At 41.8% G+C, this 21,079-nt stretch overlaps 1 protein-coding gene across 3 annotated transcripts in view; it reads left to right on the forward strand.

Moving 5' to 3' along the window:
* TAF4B (TATA-box binding protein associated factor 4b) overlaps positions 1-21,079 on the forward strand; it is a 188,443-nt gene that overhangs the window by 146,300 nt on the left and 21,064 nt on the right. For all 3 annotated transcript variants that reach the window (XM_077270385.1, XM_077270382.1, XM_077270383.1), the window contains exons 12-14: positions 3,562-3,687; positions 4,418-4,474; positions 12,986-13,093. In XM_077270385.1, the coding sequence (XP_077126500.1) occupies positions 3,562-3,687; positions 4,418-4,474; positions 12,986-13,093 (291 nt within the window). The remainder of the gene's footprint in view (positions 1-3,561; positions 3,688-4,417; positions 4,475-12,985; positions 13,094-21,079) is intronic.

A 21,079-nucleotide genomic window follows, 5' to 3' on the forward strand; every position in this document is an offset into this window, starting at 1 on the left:
TAAAAAAAACGCGCATGTGAAAAAACGCATGTAAACGCGGTAAAACGCATGTGTTTTTTAGACGCATGCGTTTTTATAGAAAAACAAGAAAACAAGAAAAAAACAAAAAACCCTAACCCTAACCCTACCCCTAACCCTAACCTGAAATACGTGGCACTGAAATACGTGGCACTGAAATACGTTTATATACGTATATACGTGCCACGATATTTCAGTGGCCACGTATATAAGTGCCACGTATATAAGTGCCACGTATATAAGTGCCACGTATATAAGTGCCACGTATATAAGGTAAATGCCACGATATTTCAGTGCCACGTATTTAACGTAAATGCCACGATATTTCAGTGCCACGTATTTAACGTAAATGCCACGATATTTCAGTGCCACGTATTTAACGTAAATGCCACGATATTTCAGTGCCACGTATTTCACTGAAATATCGTGGCACTGAAATAACGTGGCACTGAAATATCGTGGCACTGAAATATCGTGGCACTGAAATATCGTGGCACTGAAATATCGTGGCACTGAAATATTGTGGCACTGAAATACGTGGCACTATGACTGTCAGAAAATGTTCATTAAACGGTTAGGGGTGAGTTTAGGGGTAGGGTTAGGGTTTGGATCCCTTTATCACCTTGATGGTGGTGGGTGTTCTGGTTTTTTTCTATAAAAACGCATGCGTTTTTAACGCAAACAAACGCGTTGAGATCGGACGCCATGTCGCGTTTGGAGAGCCCCTGATGTGCCTAAACAGTGAAAACTCCCCAATTCTAACTGAAACCCTAACCCCAGCCCTAACCCTAACCCCAACCCTAACCCTAACCCTAGTCCTAATCCTAGCGCTACTTTCACACTAGCGTTTTTTTGCATACGTCGCAATGCGTCGTTTTGGCGAAAAAACGCATCCTGCAAAGTCATCTGCAGGATGCGTTTTTTCCCCATAGACTAACATTAGCGACGTATTGACACACGTCGCAAGCGTCGTGCGAGGGTTGCGTCGTGTTGTGGCGGACCGCCGGCAGCAAAAAACGTTACATGTAACTTTTTTGTGCCGACGGTCCACCATTTCCGACCGCGCATGCGCGGCTGGAACTCCGCTCCCATCTCCTCGCACCTCACAATGGGGCAGCGGATACGTGGAAAAACAGCATCCGCTGCCCCCGTTGTGCGGCGCTTGCACAGTATGCGTCGGTATGTCGGGCCGACGCAGCGCGACGGCCCCGTACCGACGCTAGTGTGAAAGTAGCCTAACGGGAAAATGGAAATAAATATATTTTTTTAAATTTTATTATTTTTCCCTAACTAAGGGGGTGATGAAGGGGGATTTGATTTACTTTTATAGCGTTTTTTGGGTGGATTTTTATGGTTGGCAGCCATCACACACTAAAAGACTCTTTTTATTGCAAAAAATAGTTTTTGCATCACCACATTTTGAGAGCTATAATTTTTCCATATTTTGGCCCACAGAGTCATGTGAGATCTTGTTTTTTGCAGGACGAGTTGACGTTTTTATTGGTACCATTTTCGGGTACATGACATTTTTTGATCGCTTTTTATTCCGATTTTTGGGAGGCGGAATGAACAAAAACCAGCAATTCCTGAAATTCTTTTAGGGGGGGTGTTTATACCGTTCCGCGTTTGGTAAAAAGGATAAAGCAGTTTTATTCTTCGGGTCAGTACGATTACAGCGATACCTCATTTATGTAATTTTTTTATGTTTTGGCGCTTTTACACAATAAAAACTATTTTATATAAAAAAATAATTGTTTTTGCATCGCTTTATTCTGAGGACTATAACTTTTTTATTTTTCTGCTGATGATGCTGTATGGCGGCCTTTTTTTTGCGGGACAAGATGACGTTTTCAGCAGTACCATGGTTATTTATATCCGTCTTTTTGATCGCGTGTTATTCCACTTTTTGTTTGGCGGTATGAGAATAAAGCGTTGTTTTTTGCCTCGTTTTTTTTTTTGTTTTTTTTACAGTGTTCACTGAAGGGGTTAACTAGTGATATAGTTTTATAGGTGGGGTCGTTACGGACGCGGCGATACTAAATATGTGTACTTTTATTGTGTGATTTTTTTTTTATTTAGATAAAGAAATGTATTTATGGGAATATTTTTATTTTTTTTTCTTTATTTAGGATTTTTTTTTTTTTTTTTTTACACATGTGGAAATTTTTTTTTTTTACTTTGTCCCAGGGGGGGACATCACAGATCGGTGATCTGACAGTGTGCACAGCACTCTGTCAGATCACCGATGTGACAGGCACATTACAGAGGCTTGCCGGCGCCTGCTATGAGGATTCTCAGCAGACGCCGGCAAGCAGGGTCATCTCATGACCCGGAAGGAGTCCCGCGGCCATCTTGGATCTGGGGACTCCTTCCAGGTCACCGGAGCAGCGCGATCTCATCGCGTTGCTCCGGTGGGAGAGCGCAGGGAGCCCCCGTCCCTGCGCGATCCCCCTCTATGCCACTGTCACTATTGACAGCGGCATCAGAGGGGTTAAATGCCCGCGATCGTCGACAGCGCCGATTGTGGGCATTGCTGCGGGGTGTCAGCTGTCACATACAGCTGACACCCGCACCCGATCACCGCGGCGCTCCGCGCGAGACCGCGGGTTAACAGAATAAAAATTCAAAATGTGAAAATTGCGAAATTTTCAAAATTTTCGCCAAATTTCCATTTTTTTCACAAATAAACTCAGAAATTATCGACCTAAATTTACCACTAACATGAAGCCCAATATGTCACGAAAAAACAGTCTCAGAACCGCTAGGATCCGTTGAAGCGTTCCTGAGTTATTACCTCATAAAGGGACACTGGTCAGAATTGCAAAAAACGGCCAGGTCATTAAGGTCAAAATAGGCTGGGTCATGAAGGGGTTAATCTGACAAAGTGGCACTTTGTAGCGCTATAGCATGCAATCATGAAATATATGAAATTTCCATTGCATTACTGCAGGTTAACATTAGGCAGGTTCCCAGCAGAGAGAATCACCTTACCATGGCTGCCGGGTATACATGAATTGGCCAGTTTATATGCTAAGTATTCTCGTTTTTCCATTTTTCTAGAGTAGTAATGCAGTTCAAATTTCATATATTTCATGTTTGCCTGCCATAGCGCAACGGAGTGCTACTTTATTTGTTGGTTATATATGGAAATGGCTACTCTTAGTTCCTACCTGTAAAAGCCTGTTTTTTGGTAAGTACGTCACGGTAAATCTTTTGATATTTTAATCCGAGTTGCAGATGAAAATCACCCATACAAGTCTGAGTATATGGAAATAATGGACCGCACATAAATGCCATTCGTATGCAATCCAAATGCTGTCCCCTTTTAACATTGCAGTTGGGAGGAGAAGCGTTGTAGTTTTATTTTTTTTGGCTTGCAAAATAATTTCTGATGGCTAAAGCTGACACACTAGCCAAACACGGTCAAAAATCTGATCCAGAAACTAATTAATGTCCATTTTTATCCGTGTGTGATTAAATACAGACGTCTGAACGTGGCCTTATTGTTACCTAATTTTTGTGTTGTAATTTTTCTTTCTTAAGCAAAGTGATCGCTATGTCCAGTGCAGTGAAGTTCGAGCACAGCTTAAGTTCCTTGAACAACTGGAGCACCTAGAGAAACAACGAAAAAGTGAAGAAGAGAGAGAAATGCTGCTTCGCGCTGCTAAGGTGAGCTGGTCATTTCATGTATTTTAGATATTGTAAAACCAATTAATACAGAAAGGCGTCTCAGGACTTGGGAAGATAAATGTCCACTTTCACTGGATGTATGTTTGGTTTCTTGCTATTAATTTTTCTCCTGTAATTTGTAGACTTTCCAAGCCCCAATTATTGTTTCCTAGTAGACCAAAATAAATCCATAATGACCGATATTGTAAAATTGTATGAGCGAGAGAAATGTAGAAGTGCAGACTCAAACCACTGGGAAACGATGATGCTGGCTGTGTACAAAGGGAAATATGCATCATATGCGATGTTAGAATTCTGTATATTTTACAGGTCCTAACTTTGCACTTTATCATTGCCAGCTATGATGACTCAATTATGCTGTAGCACATAAAATTAAATAGCAAGAGGTCATGATTGAGTTGGCCTAAGTAGCAGTTCTGGCACTTGGGATTCCCAGAGGCAAGTCCTCGGGCATCAAACCTTTATGGAAAATGAGAATGAAAATGCATGAGGGGAAGTCTTACAAATCCTGGACTGAGGCAGTTTACCCTACAGCAAAGCTTTTTAATCACAGGAGAATATTGTTATGCATTACATTTTTAATGCCTGCCGCATGTTTAAGAATGCAGCCATTTTAGAGTAACCCTTTAATTGTAAGCGTTAACATTTGTGGGAGAATATCTTTTTAATTTTTGTTGTATTGTATTTTTATTTTTGTTCATTTTGACAGAGCCGGGCAAATAAAGAAGATCCTGAACAACTGAGATTGAAGCAGAAAGCCAAAGAGGTAAGCCACTAAAGCCTGGATCTGTGTGTTCGGTCTTCAAATGAGTAATTCTTGATCCCCATCTCTGCTGGAGCAGAGGCAGCCTGGAAAAGTTAGCAGCTTTCTCTTGGCAATTAGGTCAGAGTGTATTTTGCTGCCGCATACCGTTTATATAGGCCTGCAGGAAGGACAGAAGCCGCTGGAGGCAAGGAGAACGTTACAAACGAGGCACCGTCATGGGAGGAACGACTCGCTCTCTTTCTGCATTGATTGAAGTTCTCGTCGTATAAAATGTGCATATTATATTTGGGTTTATCGGGTCTAGAACTGGTGTTTCTAAAGAGCAGCGATATATTAAAATAAGAGGGGAAGCACTTTTGCATCCAGCATCTGGGACCGTACAATAGGCTACATTTTTCCGGGGTAATTGTTCGTTTTGTAAATCTGATACTGCTTATAATTCTTTGGCTGGGAGGCGGTACTGGGATTTCGTTTTAAATGGAAAATGCCTCGGGCTTTTAATTTTCTGAGCCCAGCAGTTTTCAGCTCTGAGATGGAGCCCTTGTTTTCACTCAGTTCATGTTTAGCTGCAGGGGTTTTAGTTTATAGCTTAGGCTGGTTAAGCTTTTGCTCCCAGAGGCCTCTGCATAGCAACTGTACAAATCAACAAATACGTTCATTTATGTCTGTAGCCTTTCACTCGCTAGCTATTTTTTTTTTTTTCTCTAACATTTCCCAATATCCATTTCCTGACTTTTCTAGCCTGAGAGGAAAAGAGCTGCGCTAATTAGAGCTTATTTTAATTGAGCCTTAATATTGGCGCTTACTGCAATTGGCCCAGAGGTACTGGGAACAGAATGAAATGAAAGTTCCTGAGGCTGGAGAGTTAGGTGTGTGTACGATATACGCTTCTTTTTTTTTTTTCACTTGACCTACAGTTTCATTCCCCTGCTGAATAAATCATCAAGCCTGTTCACATTTCTGATTAAGGATCTGACAGCAGACGATAATAAAGACAATTGAGGTGTGAGACGTGTGATATGGAGCTGAAGAAATTGGTTTCTATAGTTACATGACTGATTTCATGCAATTTTTGAGGATCTTTGTTCCAAATGACTCAGAAATGAAGAACAAACCTTTCTTTTCTCCCCCTCCTTTCCTAACTGCGCTTCCTGAACTATGAAATTTGCTGTTGCTGAACGCTGCTACGTTTGCTCGGAGGTGTCAGCAGCAGGTTGTTTATGAATGTTTTAAAGAACTTTATTATTGCTATTAATGTCAAAGCTAAAGCCAAACAAGCAGAAATCCCAGCGAGAACCTGTCCCTGGCTCCAACACAGATCTGTCTTCCAGAGTGTTCCTGCATTTATAGTTAGTGCCTTTAGAACGATTGTTGTAGCAGAAGTTTTCTGTTCATGGATGTAGCATCCTCCCCAGAATATTATACAGGCAATGCTTATTATTTGTTAGGAAAATAAGAGGTCTTGGTAAAAGAAAGGTGATTGAGGTCCTTACAGATCTGCAATGTACTGCACAAGGTCAGACGTTTTATAACAATTGTGTGTTGAAGTGAAGACTTTGATTCCATGCCTTTAATTGTAAAGTCGTATCTGCAACGTTAAACATCATGTTGTACCGGTCATTATGTTCCATGTATGCTTTGTATCCGTTTATTTTTCATATAGAACAAGTACCCATTATAATCTATGGTGCTATTAACATTTCAGTGTTTTTCCATGGACTGTGTCTCTGTGCAAAACACACAGAGATGTCGGCGTTTTCCGGTATCGTTTTTGAAAAGGGCCTATACAAGTCTATAGATCCGTGAACACACGTAAACACGTACAGCACATGGATGACATCTATGTTCTGTCCATATTTAACATTGCAAAGTACAAGTAATTTATTTATCCATCTGTGAAAAACACTGATGGTAAAAAGGACACTGATCCAAAACACTGATGACACCGCTACTATTTTTTCACATATCTGTTTAAACACAGACTTGTGAATGAGGCATAAAATCGAATCCACTACAACGAACTAAACTATTAAACCAAGCAGATATAGGATAAAAATATCACATATATATATTGATTAAACCAGTCTAAAGATATGTGCACAGGGCACTGAGTTTTTGAAGCAGGAGACACTTCAAGAAAATACTGACAATTTTTTTTCCTTGAAGTGTCTTTTTGGGCTGTTTTAGTCCATACGTAAGATAGTAGCAGCGTACAACACAAGCCGCCAGAAGACTGGACCAGTCACTTTTTTTAGCTGCTTCACAGCTTTCAAAGCCTAAAATGTTTAAAAGAAGTTACAAAATATGAAACCTACGCACAGCAAGCCGTTTTGACTTTACTCTGCTTATGTTCATTGTTTTGACTTTTTTTATAGTGCCTTATTAGGCAGTTCGTGGCAGAATCCCGCTGAAAAAGACATTGCAAATACCATATGTTCAGAAGCAGTCCTAGTGCTCTAGCTGTTGTCGTTTCCTCTTCATCAGCATTCTGCAGTATTATAGGTGTTTGATCTTTAATTTCCCCATCCTAGCATTTGCTATTGTCCAATGACTTGCAACTCAACAAAGACCCATCCCCATTACTTGTAACCTGTTTTTGCTGCTGATGGAGCTGGATTACACTGGACAGCAGGCAGACATCTCATACTTTGGACTTTGCAGTGATTTTTCAAGATGAAAACCTTGTTTTGGGTAAAGTACTTGGTTAGAGATTGGCTCACAGATGAGCATAAGTGCCCGCCAGGGTGGATAAAAATCAATGTTTTTTTTAAAAAAATAAAAAAAATTGGATTTTTTTGATTTAAATCGGATTTTTTTCAATAAACTGCTTTTTGAGGAAAATATTTTACCATCCAAAGGTTCTTCCATCATGAGATAAAGCTGAGTTGTTTAACTCAGTAGAATAAAGGCTGTATATGTGTAACATTCACAATGCCATTGTTGAGTCCTTCTCCGTCCCTGGCTTCCTGGATGGGATCCAAATAAATAACACGCAGCACAAAGGTTGTGTGTTCATAGACAGGGATAGCCCTGGAGCCCGTCTGACTCACTGGGCTCTACCCCCTCCTTTTTATAGCAAAAAGTTAAACATTTTACAGACATGCGTACAAGCGCTCATATTTCACATCCTTTTACAAAAACAGTCTATACTAGAGATAAGGTACAGCTTCTAGTATGTAGGTAAAAGGTTACAACACAGAAGGAATGCGTCCATAAAAGGAAATGTCAATTTTGCTTAAGTTTCCTGATATAAGCCAGATGTCTCAGGAGAAAGACACAATGGATTCTTTCAGTCTGATCTCCACACCATGCTCTTCCAGAGGTTTCTGTAGGATTAGTGGGCAGTTTCTCTCCTATATTATCACAGACGCTCGCTTTACTTACGCAGTTCTCAAAACTGAATTTGACTCCGCAGAGGTCCCAGCCTCTTCTTCACGGCAAAAATGTTACAACATGAACAGAGTTGAGAAAAAGACCTTAATCCTATTGTTCTACAAACCTATGAATACAGAATCAACCCCTTCAGTGCCAAGTCCAAGAAGTTAGACAATATGTTTCTGATTGTTTGGATTGGAATAGATCTGAACAACACAAGAAGAATGTGAATCTAAGTGTGAGGAGGAGGAAGGGCAAGCAGACAAGAAAATGAAAGTGAAACTTTGAGCACAATACTGCAGCATAGCCACAGACAGACAAGTCTGGATCTGTTTGTGTGTACGATACGATCTGAGGTTTATTACATTCTTTCCTTATAATGGCAGCAGGCCGTAAAAGAGACCCAGTTTGGGAATATTTTAATGAAGCTCCTTCGCCTATCGGTAAGGCAGGCATGCGTGCAAAATGCAAACGATGCAACAAAGAGATGCAAGGCCTGGTGGCGCGAATGAGGCAACATCATGAGAAGTGCGGTGATGAAGATGACCAAAGAAACACTTCTGAACAGGCAGGATCTTCAGGTTGGTAAACATTTTTATTGAATCCTATTTCTAAAGACTGAACTGTCATGTGTGAGAAAAATTATATTTCTTATTATTACTGCATGTTACTGTCATTTGGTACAGTTATGAAGAAAAACAAATATTCCTTTTGGGGCAGGGGCAGTGATGTGTTGTGTACAATAAGCAGAAATTGTATAAACAATAAAATAACAGCATTGACTTTTTTTGTTTAGGGGAATTCATGGATTCTGGAAACTATCCACCTCCAAGATCACCATCATCCTGTTCAACAGTTTCAGAGTTATCCATCCAGGATAGTGCTTCATTAGCAGCAGCATCATCATCAGACACCCACAGCCACATATCACCATCACCCAAAAGGAAGAAAAAACCTTTACCTCCTGGAACCACCATAGATAGGTTTGTGATAAGAACTAGCAGATTAGAAAAAGAGATGATTGATGAAAAAATTGCCCAGTTTATTTATGCAACGAACTCTTCTTTCCGTCTGACTGAGAACCCACATTTCATTAATATGGTTCAGTCACTGAGACCAGGATACAGTCCACCCAGTAGAGCTGATGTTGCAGGGAAACTGCTGGATCAAGTGTATGACAGAGAAATGGAGCAATGTGCAACAGCTCTGGAGGGTAAAATTGTTAACATAAGTATTGATGGGTGGAGTAATGTCCACAATGATCCTATTGTATGTGCTTGTATAACAACAGAAGAAGGTAAAGTCTTCCTTGCACAAACAACTGCTACGTCAGGAAATGCACACACAGCAGAATACTTACAAGAAGTGGCAGTAAAAGCTATAACGACATGTGAACAAAAATTCAAATGTCTAGTACGCAGTTTGGTCACTGACAATGCTGCAAACGTATCCAAGATGAGAAGAGATTTAGAAGAGCAGGGAGGGAATACAAAGCTGCTAATAACATGGTTGCAGTGCTCATTTGCTGCACCTCTTAGCCAAAGACTTAAGTGTTCCAGAAATAAAGGCTAATGTTGTTGAAATTGCTAAATACTTCCGTAATAATCATTTTGCTGCAGCAGCTCTGAAAAGGATGGGTGGAACCAAGCTAACGCTCCCACAAGATGTTAGATGGAACTCTGTGGTGGACTGTTTTGAGCAGTATATCAAAAACTGGCCTATTCTGATGACACTTTGTGAAGAAAATCAGGATAAAATAGATGGCACTGTCACGGCCAAAATCCTCAACATTGGGCTTAAGAGAAATGTTGAACATATGCTGAGCTTCCTGAAACCCATCTCTCAAGCTTTAAACAAAATACAGAAAAATAGCTGTTTTATTGCGGATGCTGTTGAAATTTGGAAGGAACTGAATGAACACTTAAAAACAGAACTACACATGGACAGAATTAAATTACAAGCAGTAAACAAACGAATGGGACAAGCACTGACTCAGCTCATTTTTTGGCAAATATTGTCAATATCCAATATCAGGGTCAAAACCTAAGTGCTGAGGAAGAGGAGTTAGCTATGACATGGGTATCCAGCAATCATCCATCTTTAATGCCAACTATAATAAACTTCAGAGCTAAGGGGGAACCATTCAAGAAATATATGTTTGCTGAAGATATTTTAAGGAAGGTCACACCAGTAAACTGGTGGAAGTCACTTAAGCGCTTGGATTTAGAGACTGTTCAAGTAATGATTTCACTTTTAACAGCAGTAGCTTCTTCTGCAGGCGTTGAAAGAATATTCTCTTCCTTTGGACTCATTCATTCTAAATTGAGAAATCGGTTGGGACCCAATAAAGCAGGAAAGCTTGTTTTTCTTTTCCAGATTATGAATAGAACAAAGAAGATGATGATGATGAAGATGACGACAAGTGAGCTACAGAGGACAGCAGGGACAGTAGTATTTAAGTTTTTCATGTGTCGGCTGGGCTGACAGTCTAAGTTTCTTAAAATATATATATATTTTGTTTAGCCAAATTAGTTAACAAACATGGATGTTTGTTTAAGCAAATAACTTATGCTGTAATGTTGTTATTGTTTCAGTTGAATAAATCTATTTAAATTGTTATTAAGGTCAGGATTATTTTTCTCCTTCCTAAGTACAACAGAACAGTGGTGGCCAAATATGAATGATTAACCCATTAAACTGGGGAGAAAAAAGTAATATAAAAAGTGATTCCAAAAATCTTCATCTACTTGCATGTTAAAGTAGCAAGAACTAGTTTAGGTAGAAACTTTGATTTAAATCACTGATTTAAATCAAGCCTTACTGACTAGTGATTTAAATCGTGATTTAAATCGTGATTTAAATCAGTTAGATTTAAATCAAATCCACCCTGGTGCCCGCTATGATTTCAATAAGCTGAAGTCCAGTCTATTTTGCTTTGCTGAATAATTACTCTATAAGGAGTGTAAACGCAGATTTTATTTAACGGCACTCCTACATTTCCTTTCACACAGCCACAGAGATTATTGATCGGCATTCTGGCCACTCGGCTGGATTCATGCCCTCACTGTCATTGCTGTGTTATAGCAGGATGTTATTGGGGTTTTTGCAACTTATTTTTTTGTTCCCTGATGTTACTCTATATTCAATAGTGGAAAAATCAAATCTTAAATATTTTCGAAAACTGTTTAAATGTCAATTCATATCTGTAAAATCTAACCTCAAGTTCTTTAAAGATAAATTACTATTCTACGCAGGATGTTTGGATTGAAAGCAAAATTAAATTGATTATTTGAAATATGCAGTAACTTAAAGGAGTGAACCCACTAAAAAAATCACTGGGACATACTTTTCATGTTTGGAAGCTAACATACATCATCTTGCAAGCACCACCTTTATAAGCTATTTTATTATTAGTAACTAAACTGTTCAGGGCCGAATCCTGGGAAAATCCTCACTACACTACACTTTGGTGTTCATTAACATATGGTATGTGACAGAGCAATGGGCATATCGTCAAGTCCAGTTCCCAAATCTCTTTTTCTTGTTGTCTTCAGTCTGGCAACGGTAAACTTTCTTCTACCCTTTAGTGTTTGCGTTTAATAAAATATCTTCAGAATTGAAGTGCTAACCTTCTCTAATCATCAAATTACTCATTATATATATTTTTGTTTTATTACGGGGCTCTGTCATCAGTACGGAATGACTGTTCAAACCAAGTAAAGCCGCTCAGTCCACAAAGGTGTGACGAAACCTTTAAGTACACCTTCCCACCTGATGGCTTTCCCTCAATCTCTCTCAATCTCTATAGAGCCCCTATATTTGGTTTGAACAGTTATTTTGGACAGACTCCTTTTTAATGGTTAATAACTAGCCTCTTTTGTTGTTGCTGCTCTCTCATCATACCCATTGACATTGAATGAAGCCGTGTGCATGCTTGACTTCTCATCAGTAAGTTATGCAGTGAGAAGGACCAACACCATTAGTTCCCCCAGATAGCAGACAGTACTCCTCCTGCAGGTGATAAATCTACATTTTCACAGTTATTAATCTTGTTTATATACTGTAACTAAGTGTACTTATTCTTTCACACAAAACTTTTAGAAAAGCATGGTCTTGCTGCTCTTTTTCCAGACAACAAGTTAAGATAGATTTGGTGAACACACCAGTCTAGTCAGGAACAAACATATCATTGGTGCAACCTGTGCGGACGTACAAGGGCCCAAAAGGAAAGGGGACTCGTTTCTACCTCCAAAGCAGGTGTAATTTAGCATTTTTAGGAGCTCTTGGGCCGCAAAGGGCCCATATATTGTTTTTGCACAGTGGCCGTTTTACTAGCCAGTACGTCTAGTATGTACAGGAACTCTTCCATCTTTCATGGTTTATAATTTGGCATCCGCACTTTTTGAGTGGGCGGTTGCTTTTTAATCAGCATTCTGCCAGTACTACATGTACTGAGACTTCCTTTACCTCACTTCCCAGCATGCATTGCCTTTGCCGTTGTCAGGTTGCTTGTATCCTCCTTGTATTCTGTCTGACAGAAGAGCAGCAGCCAAGAGACACGCCACACTTCTAGATGCTAGAGATGGATTACACTTGATAACAGATTTTAAGTTGTTAGAGTTACACAGAAGAGAACTACTGAGTGATTTTTTTTAGGAGGGGATTAAGATGTTATTTTTTAAAATAAATTGGTTTTAGATTTGTTTGTTTAGCACATTGTTAAAGGGATCAAGTATTTGAAAGTAGAGATCATTGAGCTGCTGTTTTGTGACAAGTTCAAATCAATGAAGATTACATCATGTTTGTGTCATTCTGGTTCGGAATTGATTCTTTTCACAAAATTAAACATGAAAACAAGACCTGAAGACCAAGTTCAGTGTAAGAACTTTCCTGCTCCTATGGAAGACTACATAATACTCAATTTATCTAACTTAGGTCAGACTTTCAATATGAGCACTTGTCAGATGCATTCCGTTATGATTTGGTTGTTGCAATGTATGGCTACAATCCACTGCATAAAAAAAGCATCCTTGACCTGATGATAAAGATCTGCTGATTCTCAGGAATGAATAAAGACAGAGCAGAAAATTATACTTGCTATTTGTGAATTAACGTTGAATGATTTCTGTTTCGCAGATGCAGCAGCTGGAACTGGAGCAAATACAATATCGAGAGGCAAATCTTACTGCACTGGCTGCCATTGGGCCGAGAAGAAAAAGACCCTTGGATACAAGCGTACAAAATGTAATGGGAATCTCAATGGTTATAGTGATGCTAATATTATTTGAATAAGATTCTTATGAGAGATACAAAATAGATTTGTGATCACGCATATACAAACTGGAAGGCTACAAAAGCCAGGTGACTTTATCTGCTGTTCTTGGACATTTGTACCAGTTTGAGTGGGTACACTGCGTTTTGCATGTGTAAAACATTTTTAAATATTTCTATTCTGAGCATTGAGCATTTTGTTTGCTTTTATCAGGTTACACCTAGCATCTAGTGTGTCATAGTTAAGGTCAGCAATTCAGCCAGGGTAATATTGAAACTTGGGGTATGTGCCCACGACCAGGAATTACTGCAAGTTTAACGCTGCGTGTTTATGCAGCGTCAAACCCGCAGAGGCCAGATCTTATAACATAGTGTATGGGATTTCTAGAAATCCCATGTCTACTGTGCGTCCATAGTCGCCTGCGGATCACCTGCAGAGACTGACAAGCGATGCGTCTTTCAAGACCGCAGCATGTCAATTTGTCTTGCAAATCAGATCAATAGAAATGTATTGAATAATAATCTTAATAATAATAATCTTTATTTTTATATAGCGCTAACATATTCCGCAGCGCTTTACAGTTTGCACACATTATCATCACTGTCCCCGATGAGGCTCACAATCTAAATTCCCTATCAGTATGTCTTTTGGAATGTGGGACGAATACTTTAGGGAGAGTGCAGGGCATGTCTATACACAGGGATAGCTGTGGACTGTCCTTGTAAGGGCAGGAGCAATGGGGTTAGTCTATTGATAGCCCCATAGGGAATGATATAGGGATTGTCTTCCCTGCATTGTCTGGATATCGACCAAAACAAGGGATTATCCGGTGCTCCACTGCCCTCTTTTTTCCACGGAACTGGTAAGACCGTTCCTTTTTTATGCTTAGAGGAATCAGCAGGCATTCCTTACAGTGTTTGCCGTTATTGATTTTCCATATGTTCTACTATGCGACTTGAGGGTATGGTGCTGTACTTGTTGTAATTGCTTAAACAGGTTCTCAGCTTTTGTATCTAATCACACCCCAGTAATGTATTTCTCGCCAGCAATATTGCTGTCGGGATTTTTTTAATAATCCTGTGAAAGGCGTATTAGTCTCCAGGGATCATCATATCCCATGGTGGAGATTTTGCCTTTATTTATGTGTTTTTGATCACATGGGTGATTTGTGTTTTTTTATGGTCTTTTATAAACATTAAAAGTTACGTTTTATAATTATCCCATTTTTTGCTATAATTTCTGTTTTTCGTTATTGGGATTTTCTGTATGGTTTACATCCAAACACAGATATTGCTTTGTTGGGAATGTGGGAGGAAACCGGAGTACCCGGAGGAAACCCACGCAAACACGGAGAGAACATACAAACTCTTTGCAGATGGTGTCCTTGGTGGGATTAGAACCCAGGACTCCAGCGCTGCAAGGCTGCTGTTCAGTGAACATACACTGTGTCCAAAGTGCTGTTAGTTCCGGATTGTGGGCAACCTGGCCTTAGGTGTAGAAAGTTGAGGAATCTAGCAATGAATAGCAACCAATGACAATCCATAGCAGATGCTTATGTAGGAAGATTTTGTAAAATAAAAATGTCAGTTACTGCTCATCAGTGGTTGCTTTCAAGAACGGAGCCAGCAGTACCCAGAAACACTGTGAGATGCTTACTTTTCCTCCTTGTTCCTGACTCCAAAGACAAGATTGTTAAGTCTCCAAAGACAAGCTGAGAGGGGTGGGACAAGGTATTTTGGTGCCCTAGGCAGAGGAAGCTGATGGTTCCCCCGTTCCCCACCCCAATGAACCCTCAGCCCCCAAGTAAACTAATGGGTCATAAACGAAGGTTAAAGGGCCCCTAAGGAGCCCAGCCACATCCTCCAATGAGTCGAGTACCAAGCTCTGGCGACTTCTTCCACTAGAATTACCTTTTTCACCAAAAAAATACCATCAAAAGTAAAAAATTGTGTTTTTTTTAATGCTCAACAGGGAGTGCGTTTTCAAAGTTAGATGTAGAATCATTCAATGTTTGAGTACCAATTGCACAATACCAGGGACAAATGGTTGTATTCATTCTTTACATCCTATATTTTAAATGTCAGACCCATGGAAGGTAATGGAAACGAATATAGCTCAACTATAATGGGAGACGTTTGGTTTCATTTAAGGTGTCCAGCATTTGGTGGATACCCTAATGAAAACTAAACAGACCCTATTATACTGTAGATAAAGGGATACGTTTAACGATTTTACATCCTTCATGCGACAAATACAGTTTGCAGCAAAACTGATGGTAGTACATGACTACATCACCAAGCTTGGTGCAGTAATCAATTGTAATGTCAAGGCAAGCTCATATACATTTGTGTCTCATGAATCGGCAACTCCCAGTATGTCCTTGACAATGGCAAGGAGATGCTGGGAGTTGTCATCCGTCTTTATCAAACTGCTGCTGACCATACAGGAATCACAGTACTGATGAGACTGTCAGTATCAACAAGTAAACCTTTACATCCATGTACTTTACATGTGACACCATCTATAATCGAGTGGTTTCTTTTTTTTCATTTCCATCTTGTCCATGTGCCATGATGAATTTAAATATCCACAGCTCTTCTCTCCAGATTACCTCTTCTCTGGTCTTCTGCAGCACATTCCAACACCGTACCCTTAAAAATAAGAGAGTTATCAAAATGCCCTCTGGGTAAAAATATCTGTTCATATTATGACCTAAATAAGCCTTCTATGGCATATGGCCTCCACACTGTCCACCTTAATAATCTATAACCATCACACAGTCTGCCATTATCAGTTATAACTGCACCACCATCTGTCCTTATGAACCACAGCTTATACCATTGTTGTCATCTTTCTACTATTTTCCCTTAGACTCTCTATTTTCGTACTGTTCCCTTGCCATGCTAACCTCTCTCCATACTGTGTCCCCTCTCCATATCCATTCCGGTCCCTCCTTTTCACACCATATCTCATACTGCCACCAGGTTGTCCTCTTCAAACTGTCCCCACTCCGCATACTGTCCCCCTACACGGTATGATGGTCACCATAGCCGCCCATACAAAATATCCACAAATGTCCCCCCCCAATATATGCTATGATGTGCACCACAACCACCCATGCAGTATGATGTCCATCACAGCTCCCTGTACAGTATGGTCACCACAACCCCCTTTTGCAGAATGTCTTCACAGCCCCCAGTATGTCCCACACAGTCCGCTATACAATATGATAGCCCACTATTCAGTATGATTCACTCCACAGCACCATATACAATGTGATGCCCCCCACTCCACATATCCTATATAGTATGACGTCCCCCACAGCTCCCAGTATAATGTTCCCCACAGTCTCCCATATAATATTCCCACAGCCAGCCCCTCTAGTAATATCCTCACAGCCAGCCCCTCCCCATTCATTGGCAAACTAATATAAGAGAAAAAAAATACTAACCTAATGCAGGCTCCCTTTACACCGCAGCTGCAGTAGCTGTCTCTTCTTCTATCCTTCAGCAGTGGGTGCTGAACGGTGCGATAACGTCCGTGCATCACACCATCTGACGTTCCTTGTGTGCTCTTTCTCAAACGGCGCAGGCTGGAAGTAGCCTGCATTCTGCTGTAGTTTACGGTGGAGCAGGGAGCTTACTAAAGCTACTCTGTCCCGGCTGGCACGCACATCAATTGTATTTGTGTCTGATAGTGCCTTTTACCTGCGGTTTTCACAATTCCGCTGCGGAAAAATCAGCAGACCTCAAGAATACGTGTGCACATACCCTTAAGGATTGACTGTAGAGGTGCAAGGGTGGTTAGCAGGGAGGCCACAGAAAAGGATGTTGCAGTAGTCAAGGCGGGAGATGATGAGGGCATGCACAAGCATTTTAGTAGATTGACGGTTGAGGAAAGGACGGATTCTGGAGATATTTTTTTGCTGGAGGCGACAGGAGGTGGAAAGAGCTTGGATGTGCGATTTGAAGGACAGGGCAGAGTCAAGGGTTAATCCGAGGCAGCGGACTTCTGGTACGGAGAAAGCGTGATGTCGTTAGTTGCGATAGATAGGTCAGGTAAGGAAGATCTATGAGATGGAGGAAAGATGAAGAGTTCAGATTTGTCCACATTGAGGAAGCGAGAGGAGAAGGAGGATATGGCTGATAGTAGACACTCCGGGATTCTGGACAGCAGAGAGGTGAAGTCTGGGCCAGAAAGGTAGATCTGAGTGTCATCAGCATAAAGGTGGTAATGGAATCCATGAGACTTTGAGTTGGCCCAGGCCAAGTGTATAGATTGAGAAGAGTAGGGGTCCTAGAACAGAGCCTTGGGGGACTCCAACAGACAGAGGGTGGGATGAGGAGGTAGTGTGGGAGTGGGAGACGCTAAATGTGCAGTTGGAAAGGTATGAGGAGATTCAGGATAGGGCAAGGTCTTTGATGCCACAGGAGGAGAGGATCTGTAGTAGGAGGAAGTGGTCAACTGTGTCGAAAGCAGAGAGCAGGTCTAGAAGGAGGAGTACAGAGTATTGTCTGTTAGCTTTGGCTGTACGTAGGTCATTAGTAATTTTAGTCAAGGCTGTCTCAGTTGAGTGATGGGGGCAGAAACCAGATTGTAGGTTGTCAAAGAGCAAGTTAGTTGAGAGGTGGGAGGAAAGTTCAGCGTGGATGTGCTGCTCAAGGAGTTTGGAAGTGAATGGGAGCAGCAATATTGGGCGATAGCTGGACATAGCTGTTGGATCGCGGGTTGGCTTTTTAAGGATAGGCGTGATTGTGGCATGTTTGAAAGCAGTAGGGTAGGTGCCAGAAGTTGGTGATAGGTTGAAGAGGTGGGTTAGAGATGGGATAAGAGTGGTGGTGAGGTTGGGGAGGAGGTGGGATGGGATGGGGTCGAGCGCACAGGTGGTGAGGTGCGATTTGGAGAGGAGACAATTAGTCTCCCTTCAGTGATGTTGGATAGGGAGGTTATGAGGTTTGGGCATTGGTCTGGTATACAAAGGGGTTGTGGTGGTTGAACAATGAAGACTTGCCCTGTTTGGTCAATCTTATTTTTAAAGTGTGTTTGTGTAAAGTCCTCAGCAGAGATGAGGGAGGTTGGAGGGGGCAGTGGGGGGCGGAGGAGAGAGTTAAAGGTTTTGAATAACTGTTTAGGGTTGTAGGATAGGGAAGATATGAGGGTTGTGAAGTAGGCCTGTTGAGCAGAGGTGAGAGCAGATTTAAAAGCGAGTGTTGCCTGTTTGAATGCAGTGAAGTCATCTTGCGAATGTGTTTTCTTCCAGTGTCTCTATGCAACCCTGGACACTTGCCGGAGCTTTTTAGTGGTGGTATTGTGCCAGGGTTGTCTATTGATACGTCGCACTCTGCCATGAACGAGAGGGGCAACCGTGTCAATAGCTGATGCGAGAGTGGCATTGTAAAAAGCAGTGGCACTGTCTGTGTCTTGGAGTGAGGATATGGATGCCAGTGGTAGGATAGAGTCAGAGAGTGTATGGGCGTCTAGGTGTGCAAGGTTTCTGCAGGGGTGCGCATGTTGCTGGACATGGGTGACTGGTGAGGAGGACAGGGATGAGAAGGTGAGCAAATGGTAGTCGGATAGAGAGAGAGGGGAGGTGGTGAAGTTGGATAGGGAGCAGAGACTAGTGAAGACATCCCTCTAACAAAATTACTCTTAGAAACACTAATTTATTCTTTGCTTCCTGTTATAGGAATACAACAAGATGCTCCAATCATCTAATGTGTATGGGGGCTCCCTACTCTCTCCCAACAAATCATGTGCTGTCAGGGAGAGAAGGGTCAGCCAGTTGGAATTCCAGTACCTGAGATAAGCCACTGTCACAGATGTCTGGTGGATCCGTTCTCTCTGTGTTGAAGACACACAAACACTCGCCATGTTCTCTCGTGTATATACTGTTAGTAAAACTTTTGTTCAGAAGACAGCTCTATTTAATATGTATGGGGATTTCTAAAAACACAGTACTGATCTCTAGACCATGGGATTTAACTTGACACTATACATTTACTCATTGTCATCTTAGGAGGATATTCATCAATATCATCTTGGATATTAAGGCTAGCCAAAGTCAAGAAGCAAGTTGGCAGAGGCTGATTAAGCATTAGCAGCATAGAGGACATCTCGAAAGTTTAGGCAATTAAAGGTATTCTTGGCAAGTCCTGTGGAGAGGTGATAACTTGCTGATTGCTGAGGGTATGATAACAGAGATCCTCAGAATAGGGCTCTAAAAACCCCTGCTAGAATGGAGTGTTGGCCATGCATGCTAACTTCATCAGTCCCATATACAATGCATGCACCAGTCCATTTTAACGGGGCATTGCAGAGCAGAGTTCTTCGGATCCGTGGTGGTCCCAGCGGTTGATCCCCCCAACCCCTCCAGAATTTCACAAGTTTTCAGCTGTCCTTTGGAAATTTAACTTAGAAAGATGTCAATAACCTTTAGAAAATGTGGCAGTTTCTGTTAAATAAACTTTAATTCAAAAAAGTAGTAACATATGTCTTACTAATGTACAAGAAATGTATTTTCAAGGACAGACCTGTGCAATTCTATCTACAGAGAGAGAAGCTGCTTGCCTTGGTTCTTAGTTGTCAGCACTTTATTATATACTGGATCTTCTTTACTATTATGGGGAGAGAAGAGGTGTTTTCATTGTACTATTCTTTTATATAAGTTTTTTGCAAATTATGCCTTATTGACACTAAGAGCCTGCAAGAAAAGCTTGGCATGCAGCCCTATTTTGTGATGTAAATGTGCATCCTCTGCTCCACATCTAGGACAATCTGCATCAGAGTGGACCCCTATCTTAAGAAGGAAGCTTGGCGTTCTGTACACCCTATGTATGAGATGTATCTGCGAGAGTCTCTGAGACTCACACGGGGACAGTCTAGGAACCTGCTCCAATACCTCTTTCCATTGTTCTACTGTGATCTGTCTCACATCTGCTTCCCATTTTAACCTTGCTGTCCAAGTATGGCCATCAGCTGGAGACTGCAACATCTGCTGATATATTCTAGAGATTAGACCAGTCGTATATTTTGCTAATGGTAATGACTAAAGTACGTAGGTTTTTTGAATTTCGAGTGTAGTAACGAAAAACTAGGACTGGAACGCGTGTCTCAGTTGTAGGTATTGAAAGAAGGAAGCATTAGGAAGCCCATATTCTTGGAGTTTATTGAAGCTTTTAAGTGTTTTGTTTTTCCCTTCCCCCATGACGGCACACCTGAGAGAGGGGATCCGCCCAGTCAGGACAGGAAACCCTACTGAAAATAAAAGGGCGGTACCTCTCTGTCGCTTCAGTTGGGTTTCCTGTCCACGGGTCATCCGGGTCTCTGCGTCCGAGCGGGCGTTTGTGCAGCATGGTCGGAGGACCGGGTTCCTTCCATGGCTGCCACGCCGCCCTCCCCTCTCTGCCGGCATCCAGGTGCGACGGCTGCTTCCAGGACGCTCGTCTGACGTCACGCGCAAGGCACGCTGGGAATGGGCGTGCCCGTGTGACGTCAGGGGCGGGCGCCGGATCCAAGATGGCGGCGCCCATGAAGAAACGCCGGCCGGTGGAAGAGGACGCCGGCGGCATGAAAGAGAAGGGGAGGGGCCACTATTGGGCACCGGAGGAGGCGGGGAGTGCAGTGGTCCCCCCATAAAAGGGTGTTGGACCACAGAAGACGCGCTCATGTCCAAAACTTCAGCATGGAAGTGGGACAACAGGAGCAGCAGCAGCAGCCGCCTTCACAGCAGCAGCAGCAGGAGCTCTCACCAGATGCCTTGCCGAGCCACCAGCATACCAGGAGCAGCCGCTCAAGTGGTAGGAACAGCAGTCATCCTGTCCGGCAAGATTCGTTGGCGTCCTGGAGGGACGCTTCACGTGCATCTGTCCAGCCTCCAAGATCGGTACCCTTGATTGTCGGTGGTGGTGAGTGATCTACGTGAATGTATCCCTTATGGTAACAGGGTCCATTTTTTCTGT

The sequence above is a fragment of the Ranitomeya variabilis genome, chromosome 6 (assembly GCF_051348905.1).
Source record: "Ranitomeya variabilis isolate aRanVar5 chromosome 6, aRanVar5.hap1, whole genome shotgun sequence".
NCBI classification, from domain to species: domain Eukaryota; kingdom Metazoa; phylum Chordata; class Amphibia; order Anura; family Dendrobatidae; genus Ranitomeya; species Ranitomeya variabilis.